At 41.1% G+C, this 18,267-nt stretch overlaps 1 protein-coding gene across 1 annotated transcript; it reads right to left on the reverse strand.

The window, feature by feature from the left end:
• Window positions 1–1,600: 1,600 nt before the first annotated feature.
• GPR143 (G protein-coupled receptor 143) lies at window positions 1,601–15,310 on the reverse strand. Its single transcript, XM_065658400.1, has 8 exons — window positions 15,067–15,310; window positions 13,281–13,390; window positions 10,186–10,280; window positions 8,458–8,550; window positions 7,853–7,962; window positions 6,367–6,475; window positions 3,367–3,484; window positions 1,601–1,900 (listed from the first exon to the last, which is right to left on the reverse strand). Exons 1-8 carry the CDS (start codon window positions 15,308–15,310, stop codon window positions 1,601–1,603), a joined length of 1,179 nt encoding a protein of 392 aa, XP_065514472.1.
• Between the last annotated feature and the right edge of the window lie 2,957 nt (window positions 15,311–18,267).

Consider the following 18,267-nt stretch of genomic DNA (forward strand, 5'->3'; position numbering starts at 1 on the left):
CTGGTGATCTGACAGTAGTTCTGACAACTAGAACAGCAATATAAAGCCATAAAGCCACAAAGGTTTCTACACGACGCAATGTAAAAGTTTTGCTACAAACCAACCACAGCTCTGTAACGATCTACCTAAATTATTATCTGATTGTTGTTTAACACCTTTGTACCAAATGATTAGTTTAAGAAGGCAATTTATTTTTAAAGGCAAATCAATATTCTTCTGTATAGTTTCTGCTGATCCTGTGTCTCTAACCATCCTGGGACTCCCCTGAGTAGCACAGCGGCTTAAGCATATTATGATTGTACCGACTTCCAGCTGCAATATTTCTTTTATAATAGCTGGGACTGAACTGGGTTGGAAAAGAAAGGCGTGGACAGCCAGTGAAGTTCAGCCAAGTGGGTGTGAAGAAGATTTAAAAAATAGGTTTTGTTCTATGCTTGGCCCTCGCCTCAGGCTGAAGCGAGGGAGGGAGGTTACCTGGGCTCAAGTGGCTTCCACCCTGCCATCCGTCAAACTGTATTGTAAACAGCTTCCAGCAAAACCAGACTTAAATCGTACTACTTCTACCTTTGATATGAAGTTAAAAGCTTGAGGTAGACATGGTAATCATTTTTTTCCTAACTTCCAACCAATCTGGGAAATTGTTTGGCTATAGGTACTTAGGGCACTGCACCAAAAAGAGGCACGTATTTGGGAAGATAAAGAGAATGGATGTAATATCTCTTCGTTCAGGAGATGAAGACAAGAAATAGAGCACACCTCAGGGAAAGGACTATTGATTCTACTTATTCTGTTTTTTCTTCAGCACTCAGATCATCTAGGGGTTTTTTTGCAAATGTTATCTCTTAATGCACCTGCCACTAACAGTCATAATCCTGTTAGACAAGTACATACAAGAATCAAACCAAATGCATACTAAAAAAATAGTTTGAAGGGTTATTCTTGCTTGAACCAGGAGTGAACAGGAACCATTATTCTGTAGTGTTTATGAGGTTTATGCTGGGCTGCATTCTTTTTAAAAAAAGCCTTTCGCTTTCCTAGATAAAACCAAACTCAAAATTCATAGAAACAAGCTAAAAGAAGACTACGTCAGTGAGATTCTACACGAACAAAATATTTGTACTTTTGTAAAATCTGCTATCACTGATGTTTTACTAGTGTCAGTGCTGGAAATGGTGTCCCAGAAATCCTAGAGCTATAATTCTGGGTGAGGAACTTTATGCTGAGCAAGGCAAGCAAGGCAACACATTTAAAACCCCAACATATTAATAGTCCATTTATTTAAACAAAAGACTCTTCTACCACATGGAGGTTACAAGAGAGAGTAAAACAAGATGGATGAAAACAAATTGTAAGTAACAGATCTTTGCAGAGATATACTCCTGCTGGAAAAGGATCAGCTTTATGCCTGTTAACATTTCTATAAGGCAAATGAAGACATAAACCATAATGTCTGTCCATCTAACACACACACAAGTTATAGGAAATTACATCAAGCCATTGGGCACAAACCTAATTCCAGAGTATGCAACGGTTCACATAGTGACGTGGTTTTATGAGTCTTGACAATGTGAGAAGTGGGATCCAGCTCTGCGCTTATAAACTACCAGCCCTGGTAGATGGGAGAGCTCCTAGTTAATCTCTCATCACTACTAGTGTTACCTTCAGACAACATGCTTATGGCCTCGTCCGTCTGCTGGCTGTCAGCTGACGATATCTTCTTTGGATCATGGACGCTGGTTTGGTAGTTCACTGGGGAGGGATAGGCATTTTCATCCACAGTTGATGAGGACAGTGATACCCAGGGTATTTCGCTTTTTCTCCATTTCAGGTCCACTCTGCATCCCGTCCAGCCATAGAAAGCTAACGTGAAGAGGAAGCCTTGCATCGGATTAAGAACCCCCTAGGAAGGAAAAATGCAACAGGAGTTACACCAGCAAGGCTCCGTTTCCAACTGTGGCAGAACACCTTTCATGTATTAACAACTCCCCTTTCACTGAACGATTGCTGTTTTTAAAATACGCTATTTGCATACAAATTAAAATGTATGTTGTTCCCATTGTGGACACAAACAAATCAGAGTGAAATGCCACAGCCTGTTGTTCCGATATGCTGAGGCCATCCCAGTGAGCAGTAATCACCCAATGGTTTTCCAGCACGAATTTTAGCTGGTCAGTCCCCTGGTGTATTTTTAACTTTCCCCACAAGCTCTAGGCTTTTTAATTCACAAAAGCAAACATTATATTTTTTTACTAGAAGCCAACTGAAATACATGACAGCAGACACTAGCATACACAGTCAAGTTTTTTAAAATAGCAGGAATTGATCTGTCTGGAATTGCTGCAGATTCCTGAGTCAGTGAAATTGTCCATCAAAGTGGGATGGCAAAACGGGAAGAGACACCGAAAAAGAAAATCCCAAGTGATTTACAAAAAAATTATCTCTCTTTCCAGTGCCATGGGATGCTTGGCAAGTAAATGGCTTTAGCTGTTTCCATTTTTCTCATGAGAAAAGAGCAAATTATTTTTGCATCCAATTTAAAAAACAGCTCAGTTCCTAGACCCGACCTCTTGCTCTCCAGGTGAGCAAGGGCAAGGTCCCTGTCACATCAATGTGTTCACTCCTTGTCAGAGTGGGATGTTGTATCAAATCAGTTGCATCACTTAACCCTTCAGTACAAAACTGCTCAAGGGCTTAACCACGCAAAGCGTGCTCAGGCCTTACAGGTATTTAACAGCTCCAGAATAAACCCCCTTGGAAAAGGACCTGCAATATCACCTCTGAAAAATCCCTTCTCAGATATTCCAATAGGAGAAAAGAGGGTAGGCTACAGTAAGAGGCCAGCATCTTACAGCTATTTTTTGTTGTGTTGCTTTCAAGATTTTTCATGTATTTGTCCCCAAATAATTATGTAAAAGTCACTATATAAGATGCAATTATTCTTTATAATAAAGAAAACACTAGTTAAAAACAGAGAAATACCAGAAAATGCCCATTTAATTGGGTAACCTCCAGGAATCGTGAACTAAAACTTTGTAGCTTACATTATGGCAGAGGTTAGCAAGGTTAGACTAGAAATCTTTGTAGTGGTCTGTTCTGGATCTTAAAATGGGAAGCAATCGCCCACAGAGAGACTGCATACTCCAGTAAATGGGAGAAAAAGTTTGCTTTTTGTATGATTTTGGCAAAGTTCATTTGTGAAAAGCACTCCCAGTGACTGCTCCTTCGTCTTTCTTACTTTCTGCTTTTCTTTCTTTATTTTCAGAGTGTTTATATCCCCCAAAATCACAAACCATCCACTACACTGGTGCTGTTCCACCATCTTATAGAAGTAATTTCTAAGACTAAGCAAGGTCACAGCTGACCTACCATTATAATCCATGTGATCAGTGCAGCACTTCTTATGTTTTTCAGGGGCATGTCATTGATATCTGGCTGCATTTCAAGGTAGAACAAAAGGCTCTCATTGATGATATTGGATGACCAGCTATTGCAGGAATAAAGAAGGGGAAGAGAACAAGACAGTTATATATATGAGTATACGTGTATGCAAAATATGCTCTACTTTCAAATCATAGAAATTAGGATCACTAGTAAGGAGAGTGAGATTTATTTTAATGGTTAAGTCTCAATCTAAAGGGACCAGTAGGTGTCTGAGTTCAAAAACCAGACCCCTGCTAGTCGAGGCCTAGAGAAAGAAATCAATATAACAAAAAAACAACAACCTGATCATTTGAGCTTGCTGCACAACAGTAAATTGCAGGATAAAACTGGGACAATAAGCAACTGTGATCCATAACAGGAACATCATGCATGTTGACTTCTTTTGCTTGTGTCTTAAAAGGATAGTGCTCACAGATAAGGAAACTAAATACATGCTTGGGTGTTGTAAAAGGCTGCAGAAACTCTAGCTGAAGTTGGAATTTCAGGGTTAGGTTACAGCAGTCTTTCAAAATGTACATAAAAAAACCTACAAAACAAAAGCAAAGCTGACTTTAAAATCCTTGAAAATGCCATCAACTTTTTGGAATAAAGGTAATTTCTGTTTCCAAAGAAGGATAAGCATAACCAAACCTCATCCTGTGAAAGAAACTGAGGATATTCTACACTCAATAAAGGTTATAGTAAATGGCTATAACTTCTTACGATTTATAAACCGTCAGACAAGCGTTTCTTTGTAGTTCTACTGCAGCGTCAGAAAGGAAATCATCAGCATTCATGCTATACTTTCTGAAGGGTTTTATACATATCCATTCTGCAATTATTTTTTAACACAGTGCAAAACTTCTTGCTATCCCCTCACAAATCTGCAAGCATCTCTTCTACCCCAGGTTTCCCAACCTGCTGTCTTTGACTAACTCATCTCATTTTTGACCCCTGAGATGAAAGGGTATCTTCCCCAAGCTTCTGAGATGGGACTGCCTCAGTTTTTTCCCTACTGTAAACTCTGAAACAGTTCTTATACTCTACAGCTTATGTTTTATCAGAAGAACAAAACCGAAAACTAGAGCCGCGTTTATTTTTTTTTAATGGGAAAGCCCAGAATGTGACCGAATAGAAATAAACAAATGTCCCCACTGTGTCCCTGGGGAACTGATCCTTTCCTTCGTGCTTGCTCCCAGACCAGCAAGCTGGCCACCATTCCTCAGGTTGCAATGCACTTCTGTGGTGCCTCTGGGTTCCACAATAAGGCTTGCTCTTTCCACAACCCTGGAGGCCTGGCTAAATCTCTGCTCCTCATTATTTCAACACTTTCCAGGAAGCCGTGCCGCAGGCTTGTCCACTGCTGTCTCTCTCACCTCTCCTGCTGGCTACCCCACCCTTCGCTCTAGAAACTTCTCTCCTGAGCCAAGTGGATTTTGTTATTCCCCAAGAAAAGACCATCATTTCCCTTCAGAGCACTGCAGTATACAGCAGCCAGGAGAAGACAAAAAGGCAGTCTTTCTCCCTGCTCAGCCTTTTAAAGCAATGTAACATGCATTAATCATAGAATCATAGAATCGTTTTGGTTGGAAAACCATGTCTAAACCATGTCCCTAAGAACCTCATCTATGCATCTTTTAAACACCTCTAGGGATGGTGACTCCACCACTTCCCTGGGCAGCCTGTTCCAATGCCTGACAACCCTTTCTGTGAGGAATTTTTTTCCTGATATCCAATCTAAACCTCCCCTGGTGCAACTTGAGGCCGTTTCCTCTCATCCTATCACTTGCTACTTGGGAGAAGAGACCAACCCCCTCCGTGCTACAACCTCCTTTCAGGTAGTTGTAGAGAGTGATAAGGTCTCCCCTCAGCCTCCTCTTCTCCAGACTAAATAACCCGCCTATGTATAAAAAAGTTAAGTAGTCGTAGAGACTGTGAAGTTTGTCCAAGCCGTTTCACTACTCTGTGACCCCTTCTTTCCCCATCATCACTTGTGTTACCCATGTAGGTAGTAAACATTTCACTGCAGCGACCACTTCTCGCCAGGTCATTGCACAGACCCTTGTAGAGTGGATCATCACCCCTTCTGGTGCCTTTATTGCTGTCTGGTAATTGTGAGAATGCAGCAAAAACTCCTCCAAAAACAGGCCCTATTTCAGCTCAGTTTTGCTGTGTGCATCCAGTACCTCTGGTTCCAGTCACCGGTCCACTGGACGGTGCTGCTGGAGCAGAGGCACAGGGATTTGGGGATGGGGGGGGCACCCGCCCTCCTTCCCCACTTCCTTTGCTCCCTCCCTTCTCTCCTCCCTATCTCTTTCCTTTTCTACCCCAAAGTACTGGTTTTATGGAGGAAGATTAAGTATTAAAAAAAAAGAAAAGAAAAAAAAATTTAAATGATCCCCAGTTTCACACACAATCATATAGAGATTTCTCTTCTGGCACATAACCCTGTATTTCCAGATGGTATCCATGCTCTTTTCACACTCTTGGGACCTGCAGACCACAGAGGTGGCTGCATCATAGTCAGGGCCATGAAGGCAGTCTTAGAAACATATTTCTTGTAGGTTTTCAACGGTGCATTTGATGACAAGAGGCTCTGAGAAATCTTGAGTACAGAAAGCTGTATATCAGCCCACAGTGCTGGGGAGCTGCTGTTCCAGATAGCTTTAGGCTGTGGGCAAACATTATTTTTGGTTTTGGCTATTGTTTCTTGTGGTTATTGTTTTCCTGTTGGTTAAACATTTTTATCATTTCCTCGCAGACTTGTGATGCCACATGAGTGATTCAGCTAGTTGGCGAAGTAGTTTAGAACTACTTCTTCCTTAGACACCTTCCCTTCCAAGCATAAAGACAAACAAATGAAGCAACCCATCAGACTCCACTTTTGTCCCTGACCCTCTCCAGCTGGGAAAAAGGCAGTTTAAACCAAAATAATGCACCTCTTACCAAATAACGAATACCAGCATAATTTTGAAGAAGCGGATCTGGATCTCTGTCCCTAGACGTCTCTCATTTTCTGTATAAATCCCTTGTCTCCCCTTCAGTAAGGAGGCAACTGGAAAGTATACAATGATGTTCATTAATAAACGTGCTCCTTGTTAGTTATAGGCACAAGGATCCAGAAGAGAGATGTCTGTAAAGGGGGAGCAAAGGAATGGATGGATTTGTCTCCAGCAGCAGTTCAGAAGCTGAAAGGACCATCATCAAGGAATCTCTCATATAGTCCAACACTAAAGGAAAAGAAGTGCGTCTATTATGGATTCTTAAAATGAGTGATATCTCACTAGCTCTTTTTTCTGCTCTCAGTCCCACTGAAAATAGAAAATATTATGGTCCACGTACTTTTCTTCTATAACAAAAGGTAGTGCTTACAACTTCTATGTAATGTGTGATATAATGATAGACTTATTATGTGATGTTTAGACTACAATGGAATACATTCTATCCTATTATGCACATTATATTTCATTGTGCAATTGATACAGCATTGGCTACACCTCTAAACCTTGAAGGTGTATTTTTGGCAAAAATAGACAGTTATGCCACCTTGCAAGATATCACAAGGAACACACATATGTACAAACACAGATACACTCAGTGTGTATTTTCCCATAAAAAGAGCAACTTTTTATAGGAACAACTTTTCAAAGTAACAGCTATTCCTTTGAAAATTACTATTACTGAGGGACGCAGGATAGATGAGATGAAGACTGAACTGAGAATACAGTTCAGTCTTCATCTGAATACAAATTCTGTTGCTATTTTTAAATATTCAACGTGTAGATGATGAATATGAATTCAGGTACTGCAAACATCTAGCACTGATCATATTACATGCAAAGAATGCATTGAATCTGTGGCCTTTTTTCAGTCTCATTTCTTCAAAGCACTGGATAATAAATTAAATGGGAACCTCAAGATCGCATCTGAATTGTGGACAATTCTCATTTGTTTCATAATCTCAGAATCAGAAGTAACAAAATTCTGATCATACTTTATTATTGTTTTTAGCTCCAGGGCTGCCAAGAATTTAAATCAACTATCATATCTCACCAACATCATCCTTAAACCAGAATAAATTACATACCAAAATCCAGATTAGTACTGATGCTACAGTAAAGCATCCACTATACACTGCCTAATATACATCAAATCAAGAGTAATTTAGTAACATAGAAACACCTTTGCCAATCTGCAGTAAAGGTTTATAACAGCATAACTTGAGTACGTCATCAGAGTGTGTCTCTAGGGCAAATTTCCCTTCTAGATGGTATCTTCATTTCAGCAGGCAATTCCCTCCCACCCTTTGCTGTATCTTTATGGTTTAATGAGGAGCTATCCCACACCACTGAATACCCAGGCGTGATGTTTTACAGTCTTGTTATGTTGCTAAATAACACATACTGAACCATGCTGGCCATTAGGAACATACCTGCTGATACTGTCCTCCTAAACAGGACTGGGTTGACCACCAACACTAGCAGCAGGGGGACATAGGTTGTGACATAATGTGGGATCGCATGCTCCAAGCCATTTTCACAGCTGAGAAAAAAAAATCATTAACAGGTTATATATATTTTTTTTTCCACATGTGATAGTTCTGGCTATTATGTACACATCATCTTTATCTTAAAAAAAAAAAAAAAAGGAATTAAGCAAACAGATGCTAAACTTTTGATTCACAGACCTTCATGACCAGATCATATGGGACACGAAGTTGATTTTTAGTATGTGCTATCTGAGCATTTTTTTCAAATTTAACAGAACAAATACAAAGCTAAAACAAGGAGCAGGAGAACAGTGGCTCATAGCAGCAGCTATATCACAGTGCTGTAGCACGTGGAAGTGCCTGTCATACTTCTTCAGACCACCCTACAACCCAGGCAGGTATTTCTAGAATACTCTCTCGGTGGGATGCGCTTGTCAGAGATCAAAAAAGCCCAACATTTGGATTCCTGTCTCCAAAGCTAACTGAAAGCCATTCCAACGACCAGAGACCACTACGATTTTGCAGTCTGTGCCCAGAGCCCTGCTTACCTGGAGAGAGAAGGGTAGTAGAGCAGCGCGATTCCCTCGACGCAGAGCAGCACCGCGAGGCCCCACGTCATCATGTGGTACAGCACAATCGTACTGCACACGCCAAACAGGACAGGTGTTATTAAATATAACAAACTTTCTTACTTTCCACGTTGCAAAACAAAAATAGGGCCCTCACTGAAACAGAGATGTGAAATGGTGCAGAACAAACACTGGCAGGACAATAAACTGAGGACAGCAGGTGGGGTTGGGGACCCCCTTCAGATAAAGGATGAGCCAAAGAGGCTGTTCAGGCTTGCACACAGAAGTCCTGTGTCCTCCAGCCTGTAGGGTGGAAAGCCTTTTTAGCAGGGCATGTTGCGACAGGACAAGGGGTAATGGTTTTAAACTAAAGGAGGGGAGATTCAGGCCAGACATCAGGAAGAAATTTTTTACAATGAGGGTGGTGAAACGCTGGCCCAGGTTGCCCAGAGAGGTGGTAGATGCCCCATCCCTGGAGACATTCCAGACCAGGCTGGACGGGGCTCTGAGCAACCTGATCTAGTTGAAGATGTCCCTGCTCATTGTAGGGGGTTGGACTAGATGACCTTTGAAGGTCCCTTCCAACCCAAACTACTCTATGATGCTATGATTATCTCCAAATCTCTAGAAGGAATCCCTGCATCCTTCATTTGTCCTGCAGAGAGCAAATTATGGGATTAAAACTTGAGAATGGAGCCAAGCAATCAAATAAACTACACTTCTATATTTTGGGGAGACTTACGTTTAACTTTCAGAGTCGGATAATGCTCCCATCTTAAGGAGATTCAGATCTGTGTGTGTAGGAAGTCTTTCATTGTTTACTTTGATCTTAGAATAAAGCCCAAATACATGTGAAATTTTTTTTTTGGTTGATAGGGATGGGGGAAGGAGGTAGGTCCCAGTTGTGTCAGACTAGACATATGGGACTTCACAAGATCAAGTTTATCCTCCACAGGCTGGAGTTAACTCAAAAATCCCCACATAGATAACACCTGCCGAATGAACCATGTCTCCAGTACCTGATTGCTCAGTATAATCTGAGAACAGAGTCACATAATTCCATGGTTAGCAGTAGCAACTGAAGGTCATTTTGCCCTTCTAACAACCAACTTAGAAACACCTTATATTTTCTGTTTGGCATTAAAGCATGGTACTTTTTAAAGGGTTTAGCTGCTTTTTTTCCAGGCATTGCAGAAAAATGTATAGTAAGTATGCATCATTCTTAAAAACTTTACAAATGTGATCAGAAGTATAATAATGACAACACTGAGAAGTGGATAAAACAGAAAATCTGAGAAAAAAAAATGGAGAATGAACTATAGGAAATTCAGCACTTAGCCCCTCCCACTTTTTTATTTTCAGGATAACACTTCTTTTTTTCCAGAAGAATCAGTTTCAGGTATGGAGTAGGGACAAAAATAGTTATCCCATTGCAATAAAGTTCATAGACCCTGATCTGCTCCCTATTTTTCCAAAGGTTAAATGAATTCATTTACATTTAAATTCCAGTTGGACATAAACGATCAATATCTGAGCATTGCACTGGCAATTTAAGCACTTAGCACACCACTCATCCATAGCATTACCTGGTAACCGTATCAACATCAGATGTTTGTAAAAGCTTCACTTGTACACTTATGTAGCTGCAAACATGGACGCACAGTGTTGGAAGGAAAAAAAACAAATTCGGAGTTTTAACTCTGGTACCTCAGTCCAGCTGATCTTCTTATCACCAAGTAAGAATCAACAGCGTAGCAAAACAACCACCAAAAGCCAGCACTGTACAACAGCTGGATCCACATCTGCAAGGAAAAAAAAAATGCCAAACGTCACAGCTGCTTCTCAAGTACCACTGGGGATAGGGGAGGGACTCCAGCCTTTAGCCTGGTGATTTGTTCTTTAAATGTGTGCATTTTCCAGCTGAGATTATAAAGTATGAAATCTTACTCAAAATCACAGGAATGGCTTTGCTGTAGCCAACGGGTCAAGCCATAGATAAATTGAACAGCGTTTGCTTTCACAGCTTATTCTGTTGTTCAGAAAACCTGTTATTTACTTCTCCAGTCCTAACCCTCAGTGTTGTGAGTGAAGCCTAAAGAAATTTATATGGTGAGGATGTTTTAATTTTAGGTTAAAATTTTAGTATTCTCAGTAGCTGAGAGACGAGAATATCACTGAGGTCAGCCATCATCACAGGGTGCCTGTGCATCCTGAGTTGTGCATGTGATGGGCATTTTCTCCATCCACAAGAACCCAATTCAGGGAACGCTTATTAAGGAAAAAAAAGATCATTAACAAAAATATCACTTACCCTCTGGAAAAATTATTGATAGTGAACTCCCTGACTGATTTCTTCAATAAAAATCCAAAGGAAAAAGGTTTAAGTTGATTTAAATTCCATGGCGTTCATGAGCTGACCCTATGCATTTTTCCCATGAGCCTATATAAGATAAGGGAACTTTCTTTGCCGCTGTTTATAAATTCCACATTTCTTCTCCATAGGAACTGTCTCTTTGCAATAGTCTGGAACTATTTTAATACTGAGATTACCTTCCCTCTGAGTTCTCTTTCACTTCTTATCTGAATATCCTTTATCATAGATCCATAGTAGCATCATTTTACAGCTGGAAACCAACATAGTTGTTACTGAGCCAAACGTCAGTGAATAGAGATCTACCATTCCTTCCTCCAAAAGGCAAATCAAGCTGGGAAATATTTCCTTTCACCATGGGTGTAGACCCTACCTCTAGTCATTTGCGGTGCAAATTATTCAGTATTTAATTCAAACACCATGACATTTTCCTAGTGCACAGGAGCCAGAAAAGAAAATTCCAGTCTTCCTGCTAAGGCACTTTATCCAGAGCACTCAACATGTAACTTCATCTGCACTTTCACATATTTGCTGCAGTTGAAAAATGCGCAATTTACTATACACAAACACACACATAGAGAAATAAACTGCAAGGTCTTTCCACCCAGAAAATTCAACATAGACAAGACTGTCTCCAAAAATAATATAAATCGGATGCACTTAAAACCACAATCTTCATGTGCTACCTCACTTTTTAGCAAAATGACACATCTTGCTGCACTGCCTAAGAGGTTACTCCCCTGCAAACCAGAGGGTGTTATTCAAAGGAAATGCCTAAAGGCCTCACTGTTTGGAGTTTGTATTGGCTTGTGGTTAAGTGAAATAAAACAACAGTATTAAAGGCAAAATAAAATAGGATCAGAAACATTTTATTAACTCACATGGGAATATGTGAGGGGAAGTGAGTTGAAGGAGGGTTATTTTTCATTCCAATATTATTAAACCTAAATTTAGCAAAAGACTCAAATTACAGCACTTTGCTGGAGCACAAGAAAGGCAAAATAAAAATTGTGGTACACCGCTATGCTGCTCACCATCTAACCTGAGATCCAAACGAAAAACAGTCTGCATACCGTATCTTTGTTACTGTTTAAAATATTGGTTTTTGTTGAGGGCCAGAAAGTGAAATATAAAACACAGGGAAACATGTTTATTTGTTTTGGTTTTGTTTTGTTTTAATAGGATGTTCTTGCTACAAGTTTTCTCTTCCTCAAAGAAAGAAAATCCGATATTTGCATCTAATAAGCAAAACTTAAATATCATGATGGAATTGAGAATCAATAGATGTGTAAAACTGGTATTTGCTTCTATAGCACAACACTATCGTGTCTGAAATTGTCATTATATAGGCATATAAGGTATGGTGAGTTGCATTTTGGCACATGTTGTTTTATTTTAAAACTATTGGAGCTGAGTAATTTTGTTTACATGCAGTATATCCTATTCTATATTGTAAACTTCGAATTGTGAAGCCAGTACAGTTATTGCTCACGCATTAATTCACTGGGCACCCTACATTCCTTTTGAATTCGGGTAAAGTGATGATCTGTCTTATTTGTCATTCTCCATGTTTTGGTAAAAAACATGGCCTTTTTTTCTTGTACAGTAAACTCCAATTATATTTCTCAGACAGTACTATGATTGTAGTATGTGAAACTGAGTTTTAATCTGCACTTTTGGAATTCATTTACATTCTCTTATTCTTGCCTTTTAATCCAGAAGATACTTTATTAGATGTGGCCAGATGCGGTCATTGAATGCCCATATAACCAGTAACTTGAGCTGTAATCCTACGTGGCAGGGACAGACCTTCTGCCAGCAGCTTTCCGCCTTTGGGAATATTTCTCCTGCAGTCCCTCTGTGTTGCAAACACACACCCTCACACTGCAAAAGCTAATTTGTGCTGCCCGAGTTGCTGGTTTCAGTCGGTCCCCACTGCTACCACGCAGGCTGTGATTTCTGCCGGAGGAGGTAGGCAGATACCCGGGGGCTGCTGGGGCACTAGTGATGCTGTGCCCACTATAAACCAAACCGCTGGTTCCCCAGGTCATTCAGAAATGTCTATACCCTTAAGCCTCCATATCCCTGACCTTGCTACAGGTGTGCCCTCTGCTATCCCAGCACTCCTGAGACAAGTGAGTACTACAAAACACTTGGGACCAGTCTGATCCACGCTGCCCTGTGCCCTCATGTGCACCCTGCAGCATCCAGCACCCTGCAGCATCGCCCAAACCTGCCTGCCCTGATCCGGGTTTTCGGAAGGAAGCATGAACACACTTGCAGGGGTGTGGCAGAGGCTGAAACCATCATATCCAGGCTCTGACTCACAGCCCGATTTCCTTTCGGGCATTGTGGTTTGCCTTTCTGACTCGCCAGGTGGAGGGATTGTTAACTGGGGGCAGGAGGAAGGGGGGACGATCTCGATACCTACCGCGCTCCCCACGCAGAAAGCAGAAGGCCACATGTCGGTCCCGTTCACCACAGAAATGTTAGCTATGAAGCCTGGGAAGCCCAGCCATATACTTGATCTGAAGATTATACCTAAAGAAAAAAAAAAATGTATTAAGGCTTTGAATCTGCTGGCATGCTTTTAGTCACATGCTTCTCCCCAGCCACATATTTTACATCGTGGCCCAGATTTTGTGCGTCCACGGGAAGGCTATGGCTGCAGAGGAGCACAGCAGGAAGAACTGCGCTATTTAAACATCGGTGTCATTGCTCAGGGAAAGTGGCCACAAGAGTCTGACACTGCTTGGACTTGAAAAGTTATGTAGATTAAAATCTCACTTACTTTCAGATACTGTCACACACATCCTTAAAATAAATTGGGTAGCATTTAACAGATTGACATAAAACAGTAACTATCTATTTACAATTTTACCAGCATATATTCACACATTAATGTTTATTTCTCTACAATCCCTCATTGCAGAAAAAAAGATATTTCCCACTTTTCCCTGTCTTCATTTTTGCAAGCAGCTCTTTTCCTCTCTGTCACAGAACTGAACAAAACAGGACTTTAGAATTAGGCGTGTAAAATACTCATTTTTTAAAATTAACTTAGAGTTTGTTAGTGAAATTTTCTGGTTTGCTTGAAATAGGCATTAAGGCACCAACATATAGCAGAACAAAACCAGGGCCTTTCCCACCAAGAAAGAATGGTTTCCCACCCAACACGTGAGTCTAATTCAAAAACAATGATGGAGAGATAGTTTGAGTTTGCCAGCGAAAGAGGAAGGGAGAAAAATAACTTTATCTATTGCTAGCCTCATCTGACTGAAAGAACCTTTTCGCAGTTGAATGCACACATTTTTTTTCCACGTCTCTTTCTCTATTTCCCCTTCTATTGTTTGGTTTCATGTTGGTACTTATTATGTACTGTGAGAGAACCTGGCTAGGTATGAAAGAGGAAAAGACCTGAAATCCCACTTCCTCCTCAGGCAGCGAGAGAGACCCACAAAACAACACGACTTCTGTTATCTAAGGTGAGGGAAAGCCTGTTATTGTAGAAACAAACTCATCCTGTATTTTCACAGCATGAGTCATGGTGATTTATCCCTAATTTAGCAGTAAATGCCATAAACTGACAGGACAGAATTAGACACATTAGTTTCATTTTGACTCATAAGCTTTGTTTTATTGTCTGTTGTTTTATTCCTCCAACCTATCAGGCAGGGGCTGGGCAGCAGGTTGTCCTTGATAAGGGAGCTTTGCTCACATTTCAGAAGCCTGTGTCCAGCATGATCTATGTACAGCTGCAATTCAAATTTGTTTGCTCTCGATGTCACGTCCTCACAGAGGCGACTGGCACAGGAACAAGGTGGCAAGCTTTGTTTTAAAGACATATAGGAAGTGTTTTTCAAATGTAGTCCAAGGATCAGCTAAGCTTGATGTCAGCTTTAGTTTTAAACGTGCTGCCTCGCCTCCACTTTTATGCCTTACTCTGAGAACCAGCCAAAGTTCTGGATTTTATTTGTTTTAAAACAGAGATTTTGGTGCAGATTTGCCAAGAGCTTTTATTTCTAAAATATCACTAGTAAACAAGACCTTTCTCCCCCAAGAGCCCATCATTTTCTCATCTCAGCCCAAATCTTTCTGCAAATACATACATCATGTTTCCCTCAGAAATCTCTGTTGTCCACTCACCAGCTTCATTTGGCCATGGTACCTCAGAGCAATAAGAGCCTGCTACACCAAGGGTGAGGGAAATCACTTACCTAAGCCACCAAGGATGTCACAAATGGAGATAAGGAGAAGGATGGTGGAAGAGGAGGAGGCTTTGAGTATCTTTCGCGGGGTCTGTCCCTTCTTTGGCAGGAGCTGCAGGATGGTCAGTAGCAGACCAACGGAGGCGCTGCCAATGCAAACTCCGCAGAAGACTTCAGGCTGGAAGTTCACCACCAGCTGTGTGGCGGCATCCCGGTTCGGGCAGCAGTAGGTTTCTAACCTGGGAGAAGCCATGAAGCGCCCGGCTGGTCGAGGGACCCCACGAGCAGAAGAAAACGCCGTTGCTTTCCCAAGGCAGCGTTCACTTTTTCTTCACTCTTCCCATTAGTCCACGGTGGCGAGAATCACGCGATTGATGGATCATGTGCTCCTGCTGCGGCTGCTAGAAGTAAATCCCCTAGAGCTGCCTTTCTCAGCCTCTCCTAGCAAGGAGATCAGATCCGAACAAGAAAACACAGTGTAATCTGAAACATGCCCCATGCTTGCTCAGAGCCATTGGCAACACTTCACTCACATATTTCTGCTTACACAGTGCATGATACAGGAAGACTTAAACTTACCAGAGCAGTGAAGGTGGTTTAAAATAAATATGGATGCAGATACCAAAGGAGAAGCATTACATTTTAATTGTGTTTCCCTTTAGCCCCATCCCACACAGCACCTTTTAATTACTGCAAATGAATTAAAAAGATGAGTCCAGACACAGGCAATCCCAGCCTTTGCAGGGAGGAACCATGAAACCACACCCTAACCCAAATCTAAATTTTGGTGATCCAACCCACCCATCCCTGTAATTAAAATTAGAAACACGATATCCTATCACTATAGAAAGAGATTACATTTAGGAAGACAATATTAACTTCATCCTATTTCAACCACAAGGACAAAAATCTTCTCTTTAGTCTGTACTGTGTGCATCAGATCAGCATGACATGGAAAATTCCAGGACTTTTGATTTCTCAAGTATATTTATTTAGTTATTTATTTGGTAAGGGTTTAATACGAAAACACGAATTTGACCTGCAATGTTTGTTTGTACTTCATAAGCTAGACAATATCCTTTAACACAGGGGTCCTATTAGACACAGGAGCAAATCCTCACAATCATAAACACAAAAATTACCTCTCCCCTCTCAGCTGAGTTTCAAACTCCTTGCACCCGCCCTCACCCCTCCAGAAAACTTGTTGGTAGGAACATGTTCAGGAAATACAGAAGGGCGCACTGCCAACATACTTGAAATGAACTGGATGTTAAATAACACAGTCATGGATTTTATAATTGGTTCTTATAAGAACAAGTGACCTAGCTTTTTTTTTTTTTTCCCAATGGCCCAGCTTATAATATTAGGAGAAATCACAACGGCCTGATGAATGACAGTGGGACATTTTGTGTGCAGAAATGTGGTACCTGCTGCGTTCTTCATTACGCAGGACACCTCATACACTTGACCCCAGCATAAGAACAAACCCTACAAAGCCCGCCAGCCCGCTGACCACTAGTGGGGCTGTGCAGCCTCTCGGTGTGGGACGGCCACAGTAGGGCTTGGGTGGCAGCTGGAACCCAGGCACATCCTGCGTCTTCCCAGCCTGCGCCCAGGGGACTGTCCAGTGCTGGGCTCCACCTGCCTCACCTGAGGAATCATAGAACCATAGAGTAGTTTGGGTTGGAAGGCACCTTCAAAGGTCATCTAGTCCAACCCCCCTGCAATAAGCAGGGACATCTGCAACTAGATCAGGTTGCTCAGATGGATGCCAGCTTGCAGATTCAGGCTGCTACACACAAGTGTCCATACATCAACAAGGTGTCTGAACTCTGTAATGGGAATTTTGGCACAAACATCAAAGACTCTGAAATCCAGGCAGCTGATTTTGAAGCTGAATGTTACCTGGATGCTTTTGCTGCTTTCCAGCATAAGGAGATTTTCCCACTCCATGGATGAGGACAGGTAAGTGATCTGGACGTTGCAATCCTATGTTCTGTTACTACCATGTAAACAAAAAATATACTGAGGACAGCAAGGTTGTGCACCAGATTGCCCTGCTCCAGAAATACAAACTCTTGTTGAGGTAAAGGAAGATACCTGTTCTCTGTTGTGAATACAAGGCTGGGACTCCAGACTTCATTCCACCTCTGCTGGAGCAGCAGTGCATGGAGTTGCCACCTTTCTGTCAAGATACTGCATTGCAGTCTATCTGGCTACTAAAGAACAAAAATTATGCCTCCACAGAGGCAGATAATTATTTAAAATAAAGCCATCATGTACCACATATACAATGCAAAAACATATAAATTAAAATAAATTATGTTTGCTCTCACTTGAAGGTAAATGTATATTGTCTGGCTTAGAACAGCAAAACTTTTAGATTATTAGACAGAAAGATAAACTCTTGAATAGAAGCCTTTCATTTCCACTATCAGTTTCTAAAATTGTTCCCCTCACTACTCCTGTTGCCATTTTCCTTCCTTCAAAAATCCGAAAAGCACGTCAAGTTGTTATCCTGACAGTTTGCTCTGGCTTACAGACAGGAATGTTTTGTGTGTTTTGCTTTTCCTGCTTATCATTTGTTTTCATTGATTCTAACTGTGGTTTTCTAGTTTGCCCATGTGGATTTACCATTTCATTATTTTAACTTCTCTCTTGTTTTTATTCAGCTACTTTGAAAGTATTTTCATTCCTCAATTGTAGTCTGGAGATTTTTTTTTTTTATCCTTCTCTCCTTTTCTCTCCACAATTTTGCCAGTTGTGCACCCTATATTTATTGCTTTACTTCTCTGAGGGGAAAATTACTTTTTAACAACTTCTTCTGGGTTCCTTCCCTCCTGCTCTCTCAGGATTTGATTACACAGTTACTTACAGAGAGAATAAGTGAGTTTTATTGGAAGCAAAGCATATGACCCATAGCATACAAAAGAAAATAAAGTGACTCATGCGTGAATGGAAACCTGCCATGATACAAGTAAATGTGTCTTTACATGTGAACATCTGAGGCTGAATGGGAGACAGATCTGCCAAACTCATGAGCCACCCAATATCTCAACTGGTAAGACCTATCTAGTCTCTGGCCCTTGTTGCTAGGCTCAAAGTGTAAAGTCAGAATGGTCAAAGAAATTCAAAGCTGGTTTGGCAGTCTTACACCTGAGATTCATTTGGCTTCTCACTATTATGAAAATAAGAGGATAAAAACTGGGG

This window comes from Caloenas nicobarica, chromosome 1 (assembly GCF_036013445.1).
Source record: "Caloenas nicobarica isolate bCalNic1 chromosome 1, bCalNic1.hap1, whole genome shotgun sequence".
Taxonomy (NCBI): Eukaryota; Metazoa; Chordata; class Aves; order Columbiformes; family Columbidae; genus Caloenas; species Caloenas nicobarica.